General features: G+C 37.1%; 1 protein-coding gene across 13 annotated transcripts in view; it reads left to right on the plus strand.

The window, feature by feature from the left end:
• FOXJ3 (forkhead box J3) overlaps positions 1-22879 on the plus strand; it is a 133946-nt gene that overhangs the window by 14348 nt on the left and 96719 nt on the right. For all 13 annotated transcript variants that reach the window (XM_014867288.3, XM_070510156.1, XM_070510158.1 and 10 more), the window contains exon 2: positions 8579-8639. In XM_014867288.3, the coding sequence (XP_014722774.1) occupies positions 8596-8639 (44 nt within the window). In that variant the 5' untranslated portion in view covers positions 8579-8595. The remainder of the gene's footprint in view (positions 1-8578; positions 8640-22879) is intronic.

Here is a 22879-nt window from a genome sequence, read left to right on the forward strand (position 1 = left end):
ACCTGTACCTAAAGTAGAACTCCTTAATGCACAAACATACTTTTGTTTTAACTAGATTTATATTGTTGTGTAGAATGTCATTTCTTAAACAAGATTATAAATATTTTTAGAGTAGAAATCTTAACTTCTTTTGTATAACACTGGGAAGCTTAGTAGGTACTTTTGGAGAGTCTTGGTATGGATGCCAGTGGGCCTATTCTTGCTACCTACTACCCTCCCAGAGTCAGCCAGAGCTCCTGCCAGTTAAAAGTCAATAATCCAGGTCTGAGTCTCTTCTCTTACCCTCAAAGCCTCCTTAAAAAAAGCTCATTCAGTGGTCTAAATCAAGATGACAGATACGAGGTTTTGCATGTTGCACTTCCCTGTCACCATGTCCATGGTAAACTACTATTTACTGGTTGTGTTTAGACATGACCTTCTCAGTGTAGCACTTTAGGCAGCTACTATCAAGCATAAATGGTAAATGATATGAAACCTTTCTGCTATTCTTGTCCTATACCAGTAATTCCTGAATTATGCTGTAAATCAGAATCACCTGAGATATTTTTAGTTAATTGATTTCCCTAGGTTTCATTCTGGACTCTTGAATCAGGATTTCCGGGAGTAGGATAGAAATGATGCTTATAAAGTTGGCATTGGTTTGTAGGCTGGCTTGGGGACCAGACGGGTATTTATTTTGTTAAACGGCTCTAGCAGTGGAGACTATAGCTTCCCATCTTTTCACTTGCAGTACAGCATGTCATTCCTCTGATAATTGGTATGTTCTGATACATTCAGTTTACTTTTCAGGGATGTGGCAGGATCTCTTGCTTTGAATTACACCAGGCAAAGCACATGAATCAAATGCCCAAGATAAAGATACAGGATCCAGAGGTGGCATCTTGGTTTTCTAAATATAGCTGAGCTTAAATTTAAAGCTTCAAAACCCTTCAGCCCTCTGAAAGCTTGTTCTCTCTCTGTTTAGTGAATACCTTTAAAAGTTTAAAATGGAAGAGTTCAGCAGTTTGGAGGGAATAATCTTTTGAGTTTTTCATATTTCTCGTATAGTCAATAAAGGTGATTTAAACATATAATGTGCTTGTTTCATATACTTTTGTTGGGTTTTCCAAAAGATAGATCTATAAGTTAGGAAAAGCTCTTTATTAGTCTACATGATTTGATATTGGGACCAGAAGTTGTGGTTGTTACTGAGTAGAGAGACTGAAGCTTCAGGATTATCCAGTGAGTTAATGACAGCCCCAGAAATAGAATCCTGTGTTATTTGCTTGAGTTATGATTTGGTTTGAAGAGGGTGGCCTGTGATCTGTTTACATAAATTGCAGGAAGTAAGGTTTGGGGTTTGGAAGAAGTTATAGCTCTGTGATGTTTGGCCAAGAAGCTCCCCTCCCCCGCGTTTACCACCTGTTTTGTTGACACCAGTCCTTAACTATGGAGGGTAAAGAGGCAGTTAGTTAGTTCAGACTTACACTTCCTACTCTTAAAAAGCTGAAGCTGATTGTTGGTTGGTATGGTTTTTTTCATCATCTGTTATAAGAGAATAACTAGACCTGGCCCTGGTTTTGTTTTAGGAGGAGAGAGGTATAGCCCAAGTGGTTGAGTTGTAGATACTAGTGGAGTAGTTTCCTATAGAATTTTTTCACGGTGTATAAAACTTTTTTGTGATCCATGAGTGTATTTTCATTAAACAGAATTAATAAACCATGTAGTTTGGAAATAATGGAGCCCATCAGAAAACAAACTTTCATGAACGACTAATGTTTTAAAGGGTTATAGATTTGAAAATAATTGCTATAATAGAGTTTCTTTCTGGTGAAGTCATTACTTTTCCTCTTCCAGTTTGGGGGATGGAAGTGGCTCCTGTGGCACTAGTGAAGGAAGAAGCAGGAACTAAACAGAACAAAGAACATTTGTGTGTGATGGTTCTAAAGTTGCTCTTTTTTTTTTTTTTAAAGATTTTATTTTTCCTTCTTCTCCCCAAAGCCCCCCGGTACATAGTTGTATATTTTTAGTTGTGGGTCCTTCTAGTTGTGGCATGTGGGATGCCGCTTCAGCGTGGCTTGATCAGCTGTGCCATGTCCTCACCCAGGATTTGAACCAGTGAAACCCTGGGCCGGCGAAGCGGAGCGCACGAACTTAACCACTCAGCCATGGGGCTGGCCCCCTAAAGTTGCTCTTTAAAAAAAAAATAAACCAGCCTTATTGAGATATAATTCACCTCTTTAAAGTGTAAAATTCAGTGTTTTTTAGTATTTTCATAGGGTTGTGTAACCATCATTGCAATCTAATTTTAGAACATTTTTCTCCTAAAAGAAACCACACGCCCATTAGCAGTCAGTCTCCTTTACTTTTCTCTTCTTCCCAAACTCTGACGCTACTAATCTAATCTAACTACTAACCAACAATCTGACTACTAATATAAACTTGCCTGTCTTGGACATTTGATAGAAATGGAATCATGTAATATGTAGTCTTGTGACTGGCTTCTTTCACTTAGTATGTTTTCAAGGGTCACACATGTTTCGTGTATCATTCCTTTTTTTCCCCAAAATAATATTCCACTGTATGGATATGACACATCTTATTTATCTGTTTGTCAGTGGGCATTTGGATTATTTCTACTTTGTTGCTATTATGATTTAATGCTGCTATGAATATTTGTTTACACATTTTTCTGTGGATGTTCATATCTCATTGTGGTTTTGATTTGCATTTCTCTAATGACAAATGATACTGAACATCTTTTCATGTACTTATTGGACATTTGTATATCTTCTTTGTAGCAATGTTTATTCAGATCTTTGCCGTTTTTTTTTTTTTTTTTTTTGCACTCACGTACTCTACCCCTGAGCAAGCTATGTCTTTGAATCTTTGCCCATTTTTCAATTGGGTTCTCTTTTTATTATTGAGTTGTAAGAGTTCTTTATATATTCTTGATACCTACCTTGTTCTAACTGCAGTTTCATCCTAAATTACTTGGTTGGAGGCAGAGAGAAGTGATGGATACAAAGACTGCATTAAAAAGATATGCTGAGTTTTCAGTCAGATCTTGTTGGTTCTTACTTTAAATTTACTCTCTTTTTCCAACTCTTGAGGAACCTGGTGTATTCATTCATTAAACAGATATGACTGCAACTATATACCAGGTTTTAGGAATATAACAGAATGAAACAGGTAAAAGTTCCACCTCTCATGGAGCTTGCATTCCAGTGGGAGAAACAGGCAGGAAACAAAAATCATATCAGATGGTGATGAGAGCTGTGAAGAATAAAACAGGGTAGGGGAGATATCTTCACCTTTCCTGATTTCTTAATCTCTTTCTCTCTGCTCTGTTTGATCTTATTGCACTTACCATTTATTTTCATTTTACACAATTTGCAGCTAAACTTTTATTTCCCTCTTCTAATTCTTAACCTCCTTGTAGTCTGGTTTTTGCTCTCACTAGTCTACAAAAGCCGCCATCTATAATATTAGTGATCTTCTGTTAAAGCCAATATTCTCAGTTTATATTCATTTTGATCTACATGTGACATTATTTCCTTTCTCCCCATTAAATCACTTGCTGCTATCTCCAGTACAAGTTTCTCCTTTTTTTCTTTTTTTTAAAACTAGTTCCTCTTCCCTTAATTATCTTTTAGAGTTCTTCAGAGTTAAGTTTTGGCCTCTCTTTTCCCTCTAATACTCCTGTGGTGAGTTGATCATTCTCACATGATTTTAATTGCTTTCTGAGACCATATGACTCCAAGATCTCACTTCTTAGGTCAAGCTGTTCCACTGCCTTCAGGTTTAGCTAGTGGAGCTGAGATGACCAGATGATTGCTACTCACCCAGGAGGATTCTTTTCCCTTTACTCCTTCCTCTGGCAGATTTCTCCTGTTTAGGCTTATTAAGACAGAGGTTATTTCCATGACTGCTTTAATGATTACCTGTGACTAATGGTATAACAACGTACAGTGCTTAGTCAGCCTGCATCAAAGGGATTATTCTTTCATGGATGCTAGTGAATTTTATACTTTCAAGTCTTTTGAAAGATAGGGCTGAGTTCAGAAATAAAAAAAGGAGTAGTCTCTTGACCTCTAGTGCTATACCATTTATTTTCAACAAACTTTTAATTCTTTTGTCTGGTATTATGCTGGTGCTTTCATTTAAGCTATTGTCACAGTAACTGAGGCATGAATTGTCCCTTTTGTGTAGAGGAGGAAATTAAGCTTTAGAGAAGTTAACAATATACCCAAGGTCAGAATTGGGATTCCATTCTAGGTCTTGACTTAAAGTCATGGATGTTCTAAGTTCTTTGTAAACCATAAAGAATTACATCTCTTTGTGGGTAGGAGAGGAGTGAAGGGCTCATAAGAATTTTTTGGGAGCTTTTTCAAAATACTTAGTCCCATTTCACCTCCTGCTCTCAAATAAAGCATTATTAGACAACTGTTTGTTAAACATCTGCTTCCTAAATGTGAATAGTTTGTTACTCAGTTTAATATACACTTGAAGACTGCTTGTATTAAAAGACATTCCATATTCTTCTGTTGGTGATGGGATATAATACTGTAGCTTCTGTTGGAGCCTACCCATCAGTGAATGACTGGTTTTTACTACCGATATTCTGGTTGTCATTCTATACAAACTTTCTTGCATGTTGGTGTTCAAAGGATTTGGAGAAAATGCTAGTAGGTGCTATTGGCACGAACTAAACTGTATAAATTATGGATGTAATTGAGTGTATATAATTGTTCAACTTTAATTGGCTCCAGAGATGTGAGTCTGTAATTTAAAAGACATTTTGAGATTTTCCTGATTTCACTGAGAAGCTTAGCCGCCTTTGGTGAGATTTCCCTGTTGCTGGTCACTTGCCTGGGTAGGGAGAAGAAGATTGGCATGTATTTGTACTTTCCGTTAACCAGCCTGGGGTTCAGGACACCATTTAGGAGCAGTTATCTAGATTAAAATGGAGAAAACAAACTAAGGCATTGAGGCTAAAGCAGATTAGAAAGATATCTAGGCACTAGAGTTGGTAGTGAATGGTAACTAATTAGGGGTCCTAAGGGTGTTGATGTTTGGGGGATTCAAAATATCCTTTTCCCTTGCTTGAGTTCTGAACTAACTGAGAAAACAAGAACCAAAGGATGAGAAAATGAAACATTACCGTTTTTAAAATTAGTTTTTTATTGAGATAAAAATTCTCATACCATAAAGTTCACCATTTTAAAATGTACATTTTGGTGGTTTTATACTAAAGATTTTTATTCACAAGGTTGTGCAACTATCACCACTATCTAATTCCAGAATATTTTCATCACTCCAAAAAGAAATCTGTTATAATTCACTCCCCATCCCCCTCCCCCCACCTCTAAGCACTAGTCTACTTTCCATCTTTAGGATTTGTCTATTGTGAAAATTTTGTAAATGTGAAATCATATAATATGTGGCCTTTTGTGTGGCTTCTTTCACTTAGCAGAAGGCTCTCATCCATGTTGTAGCATGTAATAGTACTTCATTCCTTTTTATGACTGAAGAATATTTTATTGTATATTATATGGATATAGTATAGATATGCCACATTTTGTTTATCCATTCGTCAGTTGATGAACATTTGGTATATTTCCACTTTTTGACTATTATGAATAATGCTGCTATGAACATTTGTGTGCAAGTTTTTGTGTGAACGTGTTTCAAATTCTCTTGGATGGAGATAGATATATATATATATATATATGCACACATACATATATGTACATATATGGGTGTGTGTGTGTGTGTATGTATGTGTATCCCCAAGAGAATTTTAAATATACATACATACATACACACACACACATGCCTAGAAGTAGAATTGCTGGGTCATATGGTAACTTTTGGAGGAATTACCTTTGATTTTGGTCCAGCTGATAGTTGTAGAATATTGTAGAATGTGGCTTAGGTTTAAGAGCTCAGTGGTCTGACTAACTCTCCACATTGTCTTGTCCCCACCCAACAGAACCCAGTCTAGACCAGGGGCCAGCCCACCTCATGTCTAGATTGCTTGGGTCAACAGAGCAGGCACACTCATATCACTGTCTTGTAGAGTCCTGAATGTAGAGTCCTGGAGTTAGCTCTGCCCCCTAACCAGGTTACTTACCTCTTCGGTGAGAGTGGCCTAAGAGCCCAGGAGTGTTTCAAGAAGGCATTCCTCATAGGAATAAAGAGTTGAAAAGAAGGATTTTGTTCTAACAAAGGAAAAGAAAGGAGTTAGGCTGGAATCCTGAAAGCCATTCTTAGATAGAAGAACTGTGCCATTGTGTCAAAATAGGAAATACATTAAAGAAAGATGATGAATTCAGTTTTGGACATGGTAAATTTGGGATTTCCAGGAGGAAATGTTAGATATTTCTGTTTGGAGATCAGGAGATTGATCCCTGCTAGCGAGGTGGATTTGAGATTCATCTGCATGCAGGCAATTGAGATATAGGAGCCGGAAGATCATCCATAAAGTAGTAAAGTGTCTAGTGATTTCCATATCCGAAGTCTTTGAGAGTTTGATTCTGCCAACTGGTATTTCAGCTGTATCTTAACTCTGAGTCGCTTGTTTCCTTCTGAATTTTGTCATTTTTGATTGTGAATTTATTTATTTTGGAACCTTAGAACCTTGATCTGTGGGAATTCTTCCAGGCTTAGATCAAGGACAGATTCCCCAGAGAGGATTTGCATTTGCTTCTGTAAAGGTTGGGTGGGGGATGTAGAATGGTAATTCTAGGACTACCCTAAACAAAGTTCTAGGTATGAAGCTTTCTAAACTATAATCTAGGTGAAGGTCAGTTTGTGGTTGTGAATACCAGGGGAGGTACTGTTGTGCTGCTATCATAGTCTCCCATCCACTCATCGGCTCTCAGTGCCAAGGTTAAGAAGCAGTTTTCTTTGCACTTCTCTTGGATAACACCTGGACTTTACCTCTTGTACCTTGGGTCCCAGTAGGCCTTGAAATTGTGAGCTGAAGTTCATAATGTTTGGCAAAATGCCCTGAAGGTGAATGAAAGCTGGTTTCAGTACTCTGCATGTTTGTCCACTTTTCCTCTTTCACTGTTTTTGATCTTGATCATACCTTATTTTCTTTAAGGTTATTGATTAATTTATAAAGATTTCAAAAAATTTTATCCTATGTCTGTGTTTTCAGTAGGCATAGATAGCTTGGTCCAGCTATCTATTCTGTCGTTCTGGCAGAAATAGAAGTGTCTCTCTCTTCAGTGCATGCAGGGACAATTAGACGCAGAGAATTAAGTCATCCTCTAAATCAAATATTAGTAACTTGGGACATAATCCAGTGTTTTGTTTGGCCCACATAGTATTTAGAAAATAAAAATCAGGAGATTTCAAATAAAATTTTGGATATCTTCTGTTGAAAAATAAGTTCTTATGGTACTGGGCTTGCAATCTTGCTTAGCAGCAGTTGGCTAGAACTGAGAATAGCGGCTGATCTCTTTAGAGTGAACCTGTTTTCTTTAGTTGCTCACAGTCTCCACCACTTGTGCAATGTATGCATATATATACACTTATGCTCATTCCAACATCTCTCATTCATGTTACCTGTAGACATTTGTGGATCATCCTGGTGCCAGGTGGTAGTGCTAATAGACAATTTCACATTCATAAATTTACAGTCACGCGTTGCTTAATGATGGGGATACATTCTGAGAAATGCATCATTAGGCCATTTTGTCATTGTGCAAACATCACAGAGTGTACTTACACAAACCAAGGTGATATAGCTTGCTACACACCTGGGTTGTGTGGTTTTAGTCTTACGAGACCTCAGTTGTATATACGGTTTGTTGTTGACTGAGATGTTGTTATGTGGCACATGACTGTGTTTATTTTAACAGCAATCCTCCAGATTTATCCCTGATAAATAAAGTTATATAGGTACTATTATCCCCAAGGTACAGATGAAGAAACTGAGGTTCAGTGAGGTTCTACAAGTTCTTCAAGGTTTCATAGTGTCACAGCTATAATTTGAACCTAGAACTGTCTCAATGAAAGCTCCTTCTGTGCTAGTGCTATTCTTAACTTTTTTTTTAAAGCAATGGAACTATTCTTCAGATGAAGTCTTAGTAAAGTCCACTGTATAAAACCAATAAAGATAGCACTGCTTTGATTGAGGAGTAGATGGGGTGGTGGACACTTATGTGGAGGTGGGAACCTGCATGGTCAGCTCTTTGGTAGCTTTTAGGCACCTCTCTGTGGGATTACAGAGAATCCTTCTTAGAATCCCTAGGATTCTACTAAACAGTTTGAACACACTCTCTCTATAACACTATAACATAAAAACATAAGAATTTGTTAAATTTTATCAGTTTTCAGCTTCTTTGGATGTTGTAGTTATTTAGTGTGCCTGTTTCTCTTATACTTCCTGGTACGTCTGTCTTTCTCAATGTAATTCTTCTTATAACTCAGTAGCATTTTGATTCATGTGGGTACGTGTTCAGATAATGGTGAATCTTCTAGCTTTCTATTTCTATTTGCAGAGTGTTTTAATTAGAATTGTTGCTTGGTTTATAGTTTGATTTGCTTTGGAGCATCTGATAACTAACTTTTCTTTACCTTTCAGATTCTCTTTGTGGCCAGATGGGTTTGTATGGACAGGCTTGTCCATCTGTAACTTCATTAAGGTGAGTGCTATTCTTTTTCTTTATTAGAACATGTAGCATTTTAAAAGTTATGCTGGTCACGTCATATTAGAATGAATTTCAAGGTGAGGTTCAGAATGAAATACACTCATGCGTTGCTTAATGATGGGGCTGTGTCCTGAGAAATGCGTTATTAGGTGATTCCATCATGTGTGAGAATCATAGAGTATACTTACACAAACCTAGATGGTATAGCCTGCTACACACCTAGGCAGTATGGTACTAATCTTAAGGGACTGCTGTCGTATATGCGGTCTGTTGTCGACCAAAACGTAGTTATGTGGCGCATGACTGTATTGTGTTTTGTTTTGTCAAATAGTGCTATTTGACGGGTTTGGGAGAGAGTTTTGCTTAGAGATGTTTGTGGTAATGGGATTTGGATCTTTTCTTAATCTCCACTTAGTGAACTTACATATTCTTGTACATGAAATAACCTAATTTTATGCTTATCATTCCTTTTTTAGAACTAATCTGCTCTCTACTTGTTTTAATTGGAAAATACATAGTAAATTTTCATTGCCTTTGTAGCAGATTATTAAATAAGACGAGGTGCTAATTTTAACCTCTTTCTAAAGGATGATGTAAACATGATACCTAGATTATCCTCATTTACAGTAAATAAGTAAACTGTAAAAAGTAGGAACTACGTTGTTATATATAACCCAGTGATTTTTAGGTATTTTTGAAGTTGCTAAATCCTTTGTACAAATTAAATCTTATGTGAAATTCAGTGACTAAAACAGATAAATGCAGGACTTTTCTGCTTGCTTAGGCTTCCATGATCTTCCCTCACAGTTGCCCCTGAGGGATTGCTGCAGTTCCTACAGCACAGTTTGAAAAAAACCTAAATCGAATCTGTTAATTGAAATCTTTTGGACTAGAATATGAAGTGTTGATGGTAGCACCTACACAGCTACATGTAGTGTTGTGGCTAGCTGTATCATTTATTCATTCAGCATATTGAGCACCTAATGTCTTGTCAGACACTATTCTAAATGCTGGGACTACAGTATTGAACATAACAGGTAAAAATCCTGTAATCATGGAGCTTACATTCTGGTGAAGGAACAATTAATAAACAAGATAAGTAAGAAGTATCAGTGAGATAGTAACAGTGATAAGGGCTAAGGTGAAAAATAAAATAGAGAAGGGGAATAGGAAATAGAGAGAAAGCTGTACTGAAAAGGTAACATTGAATGAAGACCTGAAAAAGTGATGGAATGAGCCCTATGTTGGGTATGTGGGAGATGATCATTCCAGGTAGAGGGACTCCAGGAAGTGGCAAGGCAGGAGAGTTGCCCTGTATATTGGAGGAACAATGAGGTGGTCAGTGTGGCTGGAACAGAGTAAGTGATGAAGAAAGTTGGAATTGCCCAGCTTTGGAGGGCAGAAGGAGGGAAAGGAGGAATACAAAGTTGTTAAGAGCCACGAATGTGAAGTCAAGAAATCCTTAGGCTTGAAGGAAATTCTGGTTGTCTGGAATGCCACAAAAGAAAGCTGAAGTTGCCTTTTTAGTTTTTATATGCTTGGATTTTCAGCAGGCCAAGGCTGCTATCCTTTTTCCTCGGTAGAAAAACTTTACTCCATGCCATTATGGCATTTTTTCCCCTGAGAATGCATCTTCCAGTTTATAATGGAAATAGAAGGAGAGAGTACTTTTCTACTTTGCTGGAGTCCATGTGATTCCCCCCCGCCACCCAAAATAAGGGATATCTTTATAGCTCTGAAAATAACTTTTTTTAAAGACTATCATCTTTGATCTCCAAAGCTACTATAGAACTAATTTGACTAAACAGTGATTTCTGCTTAGTATGATGGGAGGAGTCATTTTACCTTTTTTTTGAATATTTAAAACTTTGAATATAGTCATATCAGGATATTTTGCATACTTTGATCTTCCACCAATTAGACTTCTTAAAAAGATATTTTAGTTGTGGGATATGCTGAAGCAATCATATAGTAGTCATTGATATCTCACATCTCTTTATTTGAGTATTTGTGTTTAGGTGAAGCTTATATATGACATTGGGTTGGGAATAATATATACCTAACTTTTTGCTTGATAGAATTATAGAATTGGAAGGGATGATGAAATAGAGAAGAGATACCATGAGTTAGTTTATAATTTGCTCACTCTGTGTTATAATTCTGTGCGTAGTATTCTAGAATCAAAATTTTTTGTGGATATAGCTATAAATTTAGCATTTAATTCGTAAACTGAGAAGCTCTATGGCATCTGAGTTGGCATATTTAGTATCCTTATATATGTTTTTCATTTCTGTAATATTCTATATGGTCCATCTATAAAGCAGAGAATTCTCATTCTCAGATGTATGGATAGAAGACTGCTGTTTGTCATTGATTTTTCTAACTGGAAGCAAGCATTGGGTTGATATGAGGAGGAGAAGGAAAGAATGACTATTTTTTGGTGAGGGAGAGAGAAACTGGATTACTTAAAACCACAGTAAATTTTAGTCTGCTTTCCCATAGAGTCTCACCCAAGCCAGAAACGGCCTCCCTAGCTACACTATCCAAGTAGGAATAGAGCCAGAACTCTTAAAGTAACCCATACCCACTGACACTGCTTGTTTGCCATACCTGCCTTGTATATACATTACTGCTGTTACATCCTGTATTTACTACCTGTATATCTAGGAAGTGGCTAGCCTCAAGCATATGAGGTGGTGGAGAAGAACTGGACATGTGGCTGGGAATGAGAAAACTGGTAGACAGGGAGGAGTTTGTAGGCATAGGTAAGAGTGGTAATGGACAATTTATGTGTAAGTGAAGGTACAGGGTGGAATGAAAGTGACATATTTTAAAAGTTTGTTGTGTAGGAGAGGGTAGTTAGTAAATGGATTAAAATTTTTTCTCCCCTTTAAGTATTTAGGATAAACAAGTATTGTTTTCTGTAGATGATATTGGATCCTTTTTTAATCTGAATGTGTTAAGATTTTTCTTTTTCTTTTGCTGAGGAAGATTTGCCTTGAGTTAACATCCATTGCCTATCTTGCTCTTTTTTTCTTTTTTATGTGGGCTGCCGCTACAGCATGGCTGCTAAACAGACGAGTGGTGTAGGTTTGTGCCTAGAATCTGAACCCAGGCTGCCAAGTGAGTGTGCCAAACTTAACCACCAGGCCACTGGTACTAGCACTAGGATTATTTTTAAAATTACACTCACTATATATATATATTTTTTTTTTGAGGAAGATTAGCCCTGAGCTAACGTCTGCTGCCAGTCATCCTCTTTTTGCTGAGGAAGATTGGCGCTGAGCTAACATCTGTGCCCATCTTCCTCTATTTTATATGTGGGACACCTGCCACAGCATGGCTTGGTAAGTGGTGTGTAGGTCTGCACCTGGGATCCAAACTGTTGAACCCCGGGCTGCTAAAGCAGAGTGCATGAACTTAACCACTATGCCACCCGACTGGCCTCCTCACTGTATTTTTATGATTAAAAAGTAATACATGTTTATTGTAGAAAATTTGGAAAGACAGAGATAGCCATTGTAAATCTCTTCATATCATGTAATTTTATACCAGTGGATACTATGTGTGAATTAGAAAAAGGCCCCCCAGATTTTCTTTAAAAGAGTGGTTGTTAAAGATTTTGTAGCAACAACTAAGAATACTCTTTAATTGTAACCAAATTGCTCTTAACTGACACTTTGTTCTTTACTTGCTGGTATGAGTAGAATTGCATTTTAACAAAAGTCACTATAAGTAACGTCATATTCTGTATGATGAGATTGTTTTCTTTTCTCAATCAGGATTCTGTCAAGAGGCAGAAACCACATCAGTTACTTGAACAGAAATATTTTAATACAATCGACTAGATATAAAGTTGTTGACTAGGTAACAGAAGGGATAAAAATAAAATTCTAAAGTATCAAGGACATAGACACTTCTGGAAACAACTGCCAGCACTAAGGGCTCAGGGACTAAAGGGAAAACCTAGAGACTTAGAGGAAGGGCCCTGTAGAACCAAAACTCAGACCTGTAAAGAGAAGGCACTACGTGGCTGTTGCTAGTGTCTGAGCTCAGAAGAGGGATCCCGTGGGTTTGAAACCCAGACCTCTGAGGAAAGGGTGCTGGCTGCTGCTGGTGTCTCTGAGTTGGGTGTGATGAAGCTAGTTCCATAGGTGTTGGAAGAACTGTAAACTGGATTCACTTTCTACTACGGGGAGGATCTGCTGCTCTAGGGATGAAGAAGCATTTGCTGGGGTAACGCTCTTATGAAGCCAAAAGAATAGACAGGAGGCTCCAGTATCTTTACTTCCCCAGGATTACAGTCCATCTTTAGTGCTCCCTCTTAGCAAAGCCTTATAGGAAACCAGCAGGCAAAGCAGAAATGTGGTGTGCAGAGTCCCAGTTCCAGCGTCATTAAAGCAGATTGAGACGAAGGGATGGGAGTTGGAGCTGAGGAGCAATAACTTAATAAGTTGTTCCAGCAATCTACTAAAAAATATGGTATAAAAAGATGTTTTCTCAGATCTGTTTTGCAGCCAGTGTTTATGTGATTTTAGTAGATTACTTGCATGTTGCTAAAAACCCCCTAATTTTGTAAGTCATGTGAAATTACATTTAAAATTTTATAAGATTCACAGGTATTCCTTGCAGTCTGAATCTGCTGCATTCATATCCTGAGTTTGGATAGTAAGAGTCTGGATAGTGAATACTGGGTCATCTACATCTGTTCAGTTCCTGAGTTTCGGATAGCAAGAGTGAGAGTTCAGATAATGACGTCAAACAATAGAATCTGTCAAACAATGGAATCTTCAAAGTTTAGCAGAATCTCTTTGGTTCTTGAGTTTGCGTAAGATGGATTTGAATCCTGAGGCTTAACTGTGTTTTATTTCCAATCACAGATTTGGTAATGGCAAAAACTTACTGAAAAGGGAAAAGCTTTCTTTGGACATTTGCTTTATGTAGACAAGTAAACACATATATGTATATAACATACTTCTTTTCACATATTGTAGCAGTAGATTGTTTTTACAGTTTGATTTGATCAAAGCACAGTAAAGTTTGGTGTTTCTTTGGACTTGTTAAATAGAGCCCTTCCTGCATTTCTGAATTGTCTAACGTTTATTAAAGGATTGATTTTATGGTTCACACCTGTTTACAGCCTGGGACACTGGGTTATCAGTAACCCTGTAAGTAGTTGTTGGTGATATTTATTAGCTCCTACCTGATCTTTTTCTATTTTTACTCCTTTTTTCACATTCGTTTTTTCCTTTTTGTTAGGCTTTTCCCTTAAAGACGCCTTTTATTATTGATCTAATCTATCTGTTTAGGATGTGCTAGGGAACACATAAGGATATTTTAGCACCAGAGAAGCTCATGTGTTAGTTTCTCAGATGAATTTCCTGTCCATCTGTTTCCTCATTCCCTCCTCTTCATATCGATGACCCTGCTGTTTAGAATGACCAGAGAGGGGGTAGATTTACTTGAAGGCTTCTTGCTGCCTTGTTGCTAGTATCAGGCTTGGTATTGATAAGGCAACTCTGGTATAAAGTCTTAGAATCAGGTAGACACAAGGTTCAAATCTCTGCCACGTATTACCCATATGATCTTGGGTAAGTTACTTTTTGTAATTTTACTGCAATAGGGTTGTTATTGCTTACCTCACTGAGCTGTTAGGCTTTAAGGGATTAAATATACACATAAAGCATCCGGTATACTTTTTCTCCTCTTTTCTCTTTTCCAGTAGTAGAAAGCAAAAGGGATCATCATTTTTAGAACAAAAGAGAACAGATTTGTGTCCTTTGCTGTCAGCTCAAGAACATGAGGCAGAAGAGGATTTCTTTTTCCTCTTCTTTCTTTTCTCCTTCACCTTAAATTCTTGGATTCTAGGGGTCTACTGGTAGTATTCTGGTTTGCAACTGGCCTTCAGGCTAAGGATGTTGCTGACATTTAATATTGTATGTGTATTATATTTATAATTAATATAATTTTGTGCTTTTTAGGTCTGTCTCACAAGTGGCAGAAATAGCATTTGTATTATCATGCCATAGTTTATCATTTTCACTGTTATCAAGCTTTCTTTGGAATTGATAAAATCTATTAATTTGCATGTTTAGATATGGCATGTTCCAATTAAATGAAGAGTAATGAGAAACTCTCTTAATTTTGACCATTACAGAAACTTTTTCTAAAATGTATTTTGAATTTTTCTGGCTTATCTTCTAAAGCTTTATTGTCTATTATGGTAGTACTAGCCTCGTGTGGCTGTTTAAATTAATTAAAAAATAAGTGAAAAAAAATTAGTTCCTCAGTCAGACTAGCCATATTTTAAGTGCTCAGTAGCCATGGCCACTGACAGCTGGGGACTATCATATCAGATAGCACACAAGCATTTCCATTGTTGCAGAAAGTTCTATTGGACAGAGCTGGTCTAGATCATCCTAAAAGTAGTTTAATCTTTGATCTAAGATGACGGAATGCCCTAGGGCTTCCGTTTCTGAACATCAGGTATTGAAGAGTACCATTGACTATTTATTGACTTAAGGACGTATAGTGTATAAGTTCTTTTGTGACTAAAATATTGACTTTGATAGTTAGGATTTATGGTGTTCTTACTACTAGACCAGGCATTATTTAAGCATTTTTAAAGTATATTTATTAAGTTTCCCCAACAACTCTGAAATTGATACCATTATTATCCTCATTTCACAAATGAGGACGCTGAGATAAAGTTAAGCAGTTCAAGGACATACAGGGAATAAGGGACAGAGCTGGGATTCATACATAGGTCTTGCTCTAGTGCCTGTGATCTTAATCACTAAATTCTGCCTCTTGGCTGTCAGTATTTATCATAATTTGAGGCTTTTTCTTAAATGCGGGATGCCAAAAAAAATATTCCTTTTAATTGAAGGTACTATAAAAAAAATAAGTGCAGGGGGCCAAGCCCGGTGGTGTAGTAGTAAAATTCGTCATGCTCTGCTTCGGTGGCCTGGGTTCATGGGTTCAGATCCTGGGCGTGGACCTACACCACTCTTCAAGCCATGCTGTGGCAGCGACCCATATACAAAATAGAGGAAGACTGGCACAGGTGCTAGCTCAGGGCCAGTCTTCCACAAGTGAAAAGAGGAAGATTGGCAGCAGATGTTAGCTCAGGGCCAATCTTCCTCACCAGAGTGGGGAGAAAAAGTGCAAAAGGGAAATATCAATGCAGGAGACTGGAAGAAAGTGATAGAAAACTAGTTATTTAATTTTGATATACATTGTCTGAAATTGATTAAAAGAACTTGTTATGAAAGGCAGCAGTTTTTTTTATGGGCAAGTCGTGGAGAAATTTGAATTGTCCTGAATTCATATACATGGGGGAAAATAACATCAGAGGTAATAGGGAATAAAAAGCATCACTGAATATACTGGCAAAGTAAAACAGGAGTTAAATATAAAATCTGTGCCTACCAAGAGTGCACGTAGTATAAAATAATAATACTGAAAAATAAAAAAGAAGAAATGATATGATTTGATTTAGTGAGCTTATTTTAGTCAAGCTTTGCTTGGTTGCAGGTGAAGGAAATCGGCAGTGGATGTAACAAACAAAAAAGGAAAGGGATTTGTTTGGAGAATACTGGGGAATTTCACAGAATCCAGAGGTAGCTGGATCTCTTGAGGAAGTAGAACTTAGGTTCTTTTTTTTTTTTGGAGGAAAATTAGCCCTGAGCTAGCTGCTGCCGATCCTCCTCTTTTTTTTTTTTTTTAAAGATTTTATTTTTCCCTTTTTCTCCTCAAAGTCCCCCGGTACATGGTTGTATATTCTTCGTTGTGGGTCCTTCTAGTTGTGGCGTGTGGGACACTGCCTTAGCATGGTTTGATGAGCAGTGCCATGTCTGCGCCCAGGATTCGAACCAACGAAACACTGGGCCGCCTGCAGTGGAGCGCACGAACTTAACCACTCGGCCACGGGGCCAGCCCCCAATCCTCTTTTTGCTGAGGAAGACTCACCCTGAGCTGACATCTGTGCCCATATGCCTCTACTTTATACGTGGGACGCATGGCTTTTGCTAAGTGGTGCCATGTCCGCACCCAGGATCCAAACTGGCAAACCCTGGGCCACCAAGAAGTGGAATGTGCAAACTTAACCGCTGCGCCACTGGGCTGGCCCCTGAAACTTAGGTTCTTAACAACCTAGGCAGTATACTCTCTTCTCTGTTGCATTTCTCTGAATGTGATTTATTTCTTCATTTCTACAGACCAGTTCTCTCTGCCTTGCTGGCACATGGCCATCCCGTACCTCTCAAGTTCATAATTTCTTCATTTAGGAGACCGGCCTAAACTGTTTCAGTCCTAATTCTAAATTCCTCAGGAAGAAAATTCAGGTGAACAACATGGGTCAGGTGTCAACCCTGGTTCAAATCCTTTAATTTGTTGTTGTAATCCTGGGACAGACATGGTATAGACATGACTTTCAGGGCCCTAAGGATGGAGACAGCTCTGAGAAGGGGCATGGTGAGCTAGGCAAAACACTACAAAAAGTGTCTGAGAAAAAGCAGCATGTGTCCAGTGTTGGATGGGAAGAGTTAGGATTTCAAAATAGGATATTTTTAGAATTCAGACCTTTTCCTTATAGTCATGTGGATAGTGAATGGGAGACTTGAGTTCCACCTTCATATCAGAACAGAGTATGCTTAGAATTGCAGATTTGAAATTGGACTCCTGCTTCAGTTCTGTTCAGTTTGACAAATACGTATTGAATACCTCTTAATGTGCTTACTAGCATTCAAGATTCTCATAGAAGCAACAAAAGAAAGGGAAAATAAAAGATTATTCTGCTCCATGCTAGTACTCACTTGAGAGCCTGAGGAATAGGTGTTATGGACAGGTCTCTGTTGAAGATTATGGTGCTGACTGGAGACTAAAAACATAGGAGTACTTGCCTCACAGTTATGCTAACACTCTTCCTCCTCACCTCCCACATGTTTGTGGAGCTTGCAAAATGATATATTAACTGTGTTAAAAAGCACAATTCATTGAGGTTATGGAAAAGTGAGACTGGGTAAAGAGAAGCTAAGAAAAAAGTAGTGTTTCTTAATATATTACAGGTAGTCTATAGATAATTCAAGAAATATAAAACCACAAAGAGGAAGCCCATGTAGTATAATGACAAGAAGCACTGGATTGGAATCCATAAAATGGGGATAATTGTTCACGCTTTACCTTACAGCACAAATGTATTTACTTTTGTCATTGTTATCAAGAAGAAACCAATGGGGCTTAAGCTAAGTTCTTGAAGGTAGATTATTACTGCTTTTCAAATTGATTGCAGACATTCCAGTGGATATGGAGTCGTATCTCATTGTGATTTTAATAGTCTCTGATCACTAATGATATTGAACATCTTTTCATGTGCTTATTGGCTACTTCTGTGTCTTTGTTCAAATCTTTTGCACATTTTTAAACTGGGTTGTTTGTTTTCTTATTATTGCATTGTAAGAGTTCTTTACATATTCTGGATGCAAATTTTTTGTTAGAGCAAAAAAGTTTTAAACTTTGATGACATCCAGTTTACCAGTGTTTTCTTTTATGGCTTTTTCTTTTTATTGCTTAGCTGAGAAATCCTTACCTACTCCAAATTGCAAGGCTTTTGTTTTCTTTTTTTAAAAACACCTCTATTGAGATATAATTGACATAGTACCATTCTTTAAGTTTGACACATATATATACCCCCAAAATAATTTTCACAACATATCCATCACTCCCAAAAGTTTCCTAGTGTCACTATGTGATTTTTCCCTCTTGTCCCTCTCTGCAAGATATTAACTGATCGGCTTTTCTGTCCCTATCTGTTTATTTGCATTTTCTAGAGTTTTTTAGAAATTGAATCATAGAGTGTGTATTCTTTTTTTGTGTCTGGCTTCTTTGATTCAGCATAATTATTTTAAGATTCATTTGTGTCACTGCATGCATCAATAGTTCGTTCCTTTTTGTTCCATTGGATATATGTATAACAATTTGTGTATTCATTTAGCTTTTGATGGCTATGTGGATTGTTTTTGGTTTTGGCTATTACAAATAAAAATGCTGTGAGCATTTGTGTATATGTCTTTGTGTGGACATATGGTTTATTTTGGGTAAACACCTAGGAGTGAAATGACTGGATCATATGGTAGTCGTATGTTTAACTTTTTTTTGAGGAAGATTAGCCCTGAGCTAACTGCTGCCAATCCTCCTCTTTTTGCTGAGGAAGACTGGCCCTGAGCTACCATCTGTGCCCATCTTCCTCTACTTTATATGTGGGACGCCTACCACAGCATGGCTTGCCTAGCAGTGCCATGTCCATGCCCTGGATCTGAACTGGCGAGCCCTGGGCCGCCAAAATGAAACGTGCACACTTAACCACTGCGCCACTGGGCTGGCCTCTGTTTAACTTTTTAAGAAACTGTCAAACTATTTTTGACAGTGATGGTGCCGTTTTACATTCCCACTAGAGTGTATGAGAGTTCCAGTTTGTCTGTATCTTTGTCAACACTTGGTATGGTCAGTCTTTTAATTTTAGCCATTCTTGTAGGTGTGTAGTAACACCTCAGTGTAGTTTTAATTTGCAGTTCCTTAATGACTAATGATGTTGAGCATCTTTTGATGTGCTTCTTTGCCATCATATATCTTCTTCGTTGAATTATCTTTCAAGTCTTTTGCCCATTTAAAAAAATTGAGTTATCTTTATTACTGAGTTTTGAGAGTTATTTGTATATCCTGGATACAAGTCCGTTTTTTTTTTTAGGAAGACTGTCCCTGAGCTAACATCTGGTAACATCTGCCAATCCTCCTGTTTTTGCTGAGGAAGACTGGCCCTGAGCTAACATCCGTGCCCATCTTCCTCTACTTTATATGTGGGACGCCTGCCACAGCATGGCTTGCCGAGCAGTGCCTTGTCCGCACCCGGCATTCGAACCGGTGAACCCCGGGCCACCAGAGTGGAACGTGGGCACTTAACTGCTGCACCACTGGGCCGACCCCACAAGTCCTTTTTAAGATACATGCTTTGCAGACATTTTCTTCCAGTCTATGGCTTTTCTTTCCATTCTGCTAACAGTGTCTTTTCAAGAACAGAAGTTTTTAATTTTGATAAAGTCCAACTTATCAGTTATTTTCTTTTATGAATTGTTATTTTTGATGTTGTATCTGAGAAATATTTGCTTAACCAAATGTTATGAAGATTTTCTTTTGTGATTTCTTCTAGAGATTTTATAGTTTTAGCTTTTACATTTAGTTCTATGATTCATTTTTCAAGTTTTTGTGTATGATGTGAGGTAAGTGTCATTGTTCACTTTTCCCCAATATAGATAGCCAGCTGAAACAGTTGTTTCACCATCAGTTTTTGAAAAGTCTTTCCTTTCCCTTTCCCACTAATTTGTCTTGGCACCTTAATCAAAACTCATTTGATCATGTATGTGTGGGTCTGTTTTGTTAATTTGTACAATGTCCTTTCACTAAAACCACTTGTCCTGATTACTGTAGTTTTTACAGTAAATCTTAACATCTGGTAGTCTTAAGTACTCCATGCTTTTCAAGTTGAGAAAAGAATCTGATAATGCCATAGAAGATGGTAAATAACTGTGCCTTCCTGGAGCACATGGGAGGAAATGAGTAGTTTCGTCAAGAATGATTGTGACGATTCATGAAAGAAGTTGTTTTCCTTGGTGAGAAGAAAAAGATAGTCTGTTAAAGATAGTAAAGCTCAGAAGCTCTGAAGTGATGATGGCGAGAAACAAAAGATATAAGGTCTTTAGGAACTATTAGTAGAATAAGCGAGATAAGTCTCTAGGCAGAGGGACTCCCCTAGAGTCTAAGTTTAAGTGGCAGGATCTTTACAGATTGATTATTAGTAAACATTTCACTCTAAATAGCACTGGAATTTCTGTGAAAGTTAGTCCTCTTCAGCCATTTTCACACCATGGAATGGTAATCAGTATTGATGTGTTATGTAAGTTGATAATGATTGATGTGCTCTTAGAACAGAGCGTCTGTTTATTTAGATTTTAATTAATAGGTAGGATGAGTTGACTCATGGTGAAATTCATAGCTTATTAGGATTCTAGCTTAACTCATTCTCATTTATTTTTCTGAAATGTCTCAGTAAATATACTTTTGACTGGTATAGTTCTCTAGTTTTTCTCTCCTTCAATGACTGTTGTTTTAAATTTTGGAATTGAATGTGTCTTCTTCACCCAGATCCCTCCCTTTCTACCCAACCCTTTACATTTTTGGTAAATTCCTTATAAAAACTAAAGCCTATTCTGTAATAGACTCAATTTAATCTAATTTTTCTTTTAACCTACCCGTACTTGAAATTGTAACAAGGAATCTAAAAGTAGATATTAGAATGCATTTGTAATACTCTCAGAACAACTCTGACTCAAGTAACCTATGCATATTATAGACATTCCATATTGTTAAACAGCTGTATGTCAGATTGCCTATGTAAGAAGACTTACAAGTAATTTAGAGATTGATTTTTGGCCTTTTCAGATTCTGTGCATCTCATGAAAAGCCTGATGATGTTTACTTGTTGTGGCCAGGGAAACTTACATGATGCCAAATATTTTTTTAAATCCACAATATGGAACTGAATTCAACTATATTTGTTGTGTGCTGTATACTATGGAGACTTTATTGACAAAGGAGAAAATAAGCACATTTTTTTTTTAAAGAGTTTCTAGTAGTTGTCATTTGTTGAATGCCTACTTTGTGCCAGTCATTAACTGTGTACTAGGGTGTTCCATATATATTTTGTCATTTATTCCTCAGAGCAATTCTGAGAGGCTTAGAGGTTTGTTTGATTTGTCTAAGGATGCAGTTAATAAGTGGAAGATTGAGAATTCAAGCCCTTTTGAGTGACTTCAAAGCCCTTAGCCTTTCCGTTATATTATACTATATTAGAAACGGTGATCTTCAGTCTTTCAGATGATAACTTATTATTACATCCTTGTTAAACTTTTTGGTCTCTCAGAAATTTAGTATCCAAAGAGCTTTTGTTTATTTGAGTTATATATATCAAAATTTATTGTATTAGAAATTAAACCTAAGAAAAAATTATTTGTTAATTTACACAGAAATAATAAACCCATTATATGTTAACATAGATAACATGTTTTATGAAAAATAACTTTTCCATGAAAAAATGAGTGAGAAGATTGGCATTGCTACATTTTTGAAAATTTAAAAAATAGCTGGCTTAATAGAAGACATTTGGATTTTCATCTCTGCCTCTGTGTTCAATCTGTTGTGATATCACTCATCACATAGCATCTGAAAAGCCCCGCTGTACACTTATGAGAGGATGAGAGTGAAAAAGCACATGACATCTTATTATGAAAATTATTTTGACCCTTCACATCCCCTGAAATGGTCTCTGGACCACACTTGGAGGACCACTGAACCATAGACATCACATGTAGCAGCTTAAGCTGTTTCTTCAGCATTTTCTGTGCATCCTGTTAACACTAAAAGATAAGATGGGATCACCTTCCAGGATGTTAGCTCCCTGCCAGCACTGATGCCAATTTACTGGTATAATGCCAGAGAGACAGAGTGTGTGGAGATAAAACTGACGTAGGATATCCAGTTTTGTTGTATGGTGAGTTGAAGCAGTATGGTTGTAAACAGAGAGGTCAGGATAAATACTTTAATGAGACAAAATGAACCAGTGGACACATGTTACTCAGAGGCATTTTATTTTTTTAATATATATATATACACACACACATACATATATATATTATAAAGTATTAATAGCAGATTCTGTGTGGGTTTTTAAATAACAGCTGCAGAGATGGCTTTGAGTGTTCTCATGTCAAAGGGACTAGTGTTCAGTCTTTCCAACTACTCAGAGGTAGAGAGATTCCAGTAGATAGAATGAGACTTAAATGCAAAATACAGTATTTACTTAATGACAGAATGTAGTTCAGTGGTTAATGTCCAAAAGTATTTATTTTTCCTCCCTAAATTGTAGTGTAAAATATTAAGATCAGAATTACACATAGAGCATAAAAATATCTCTTGATCATATGATCCCTAAGTTTGTACCCCATATGGAGTTCTAACTATGAGTTGGCTTGTATGAATTCAGAATACAGTTTTGTGAATCTAAGATTATATATTTATGGAGTAATTTGGAGAGATTCTAGAGAAAAGCAGTAAATATATTATGGTTCTTAAATCAGATCTTGTTGGAAAAGTTCCAGACTTTAAACTTGAAGAAACCCAAA

Source organism: Equus asinus, chromosome 5 (assembly GCF_041296235.1).
Source record: "Equus asinus isolate D_3611 breed Donkey chromosome 5, EquAss-T2T_v2, whole genome shotgun sequence".
Taxonomy (NCBI): Eukaryota; Metazoa; Chordata; class Mammalia; order Perissodactyla; family Equidae; genus Equus; species Equus asinus.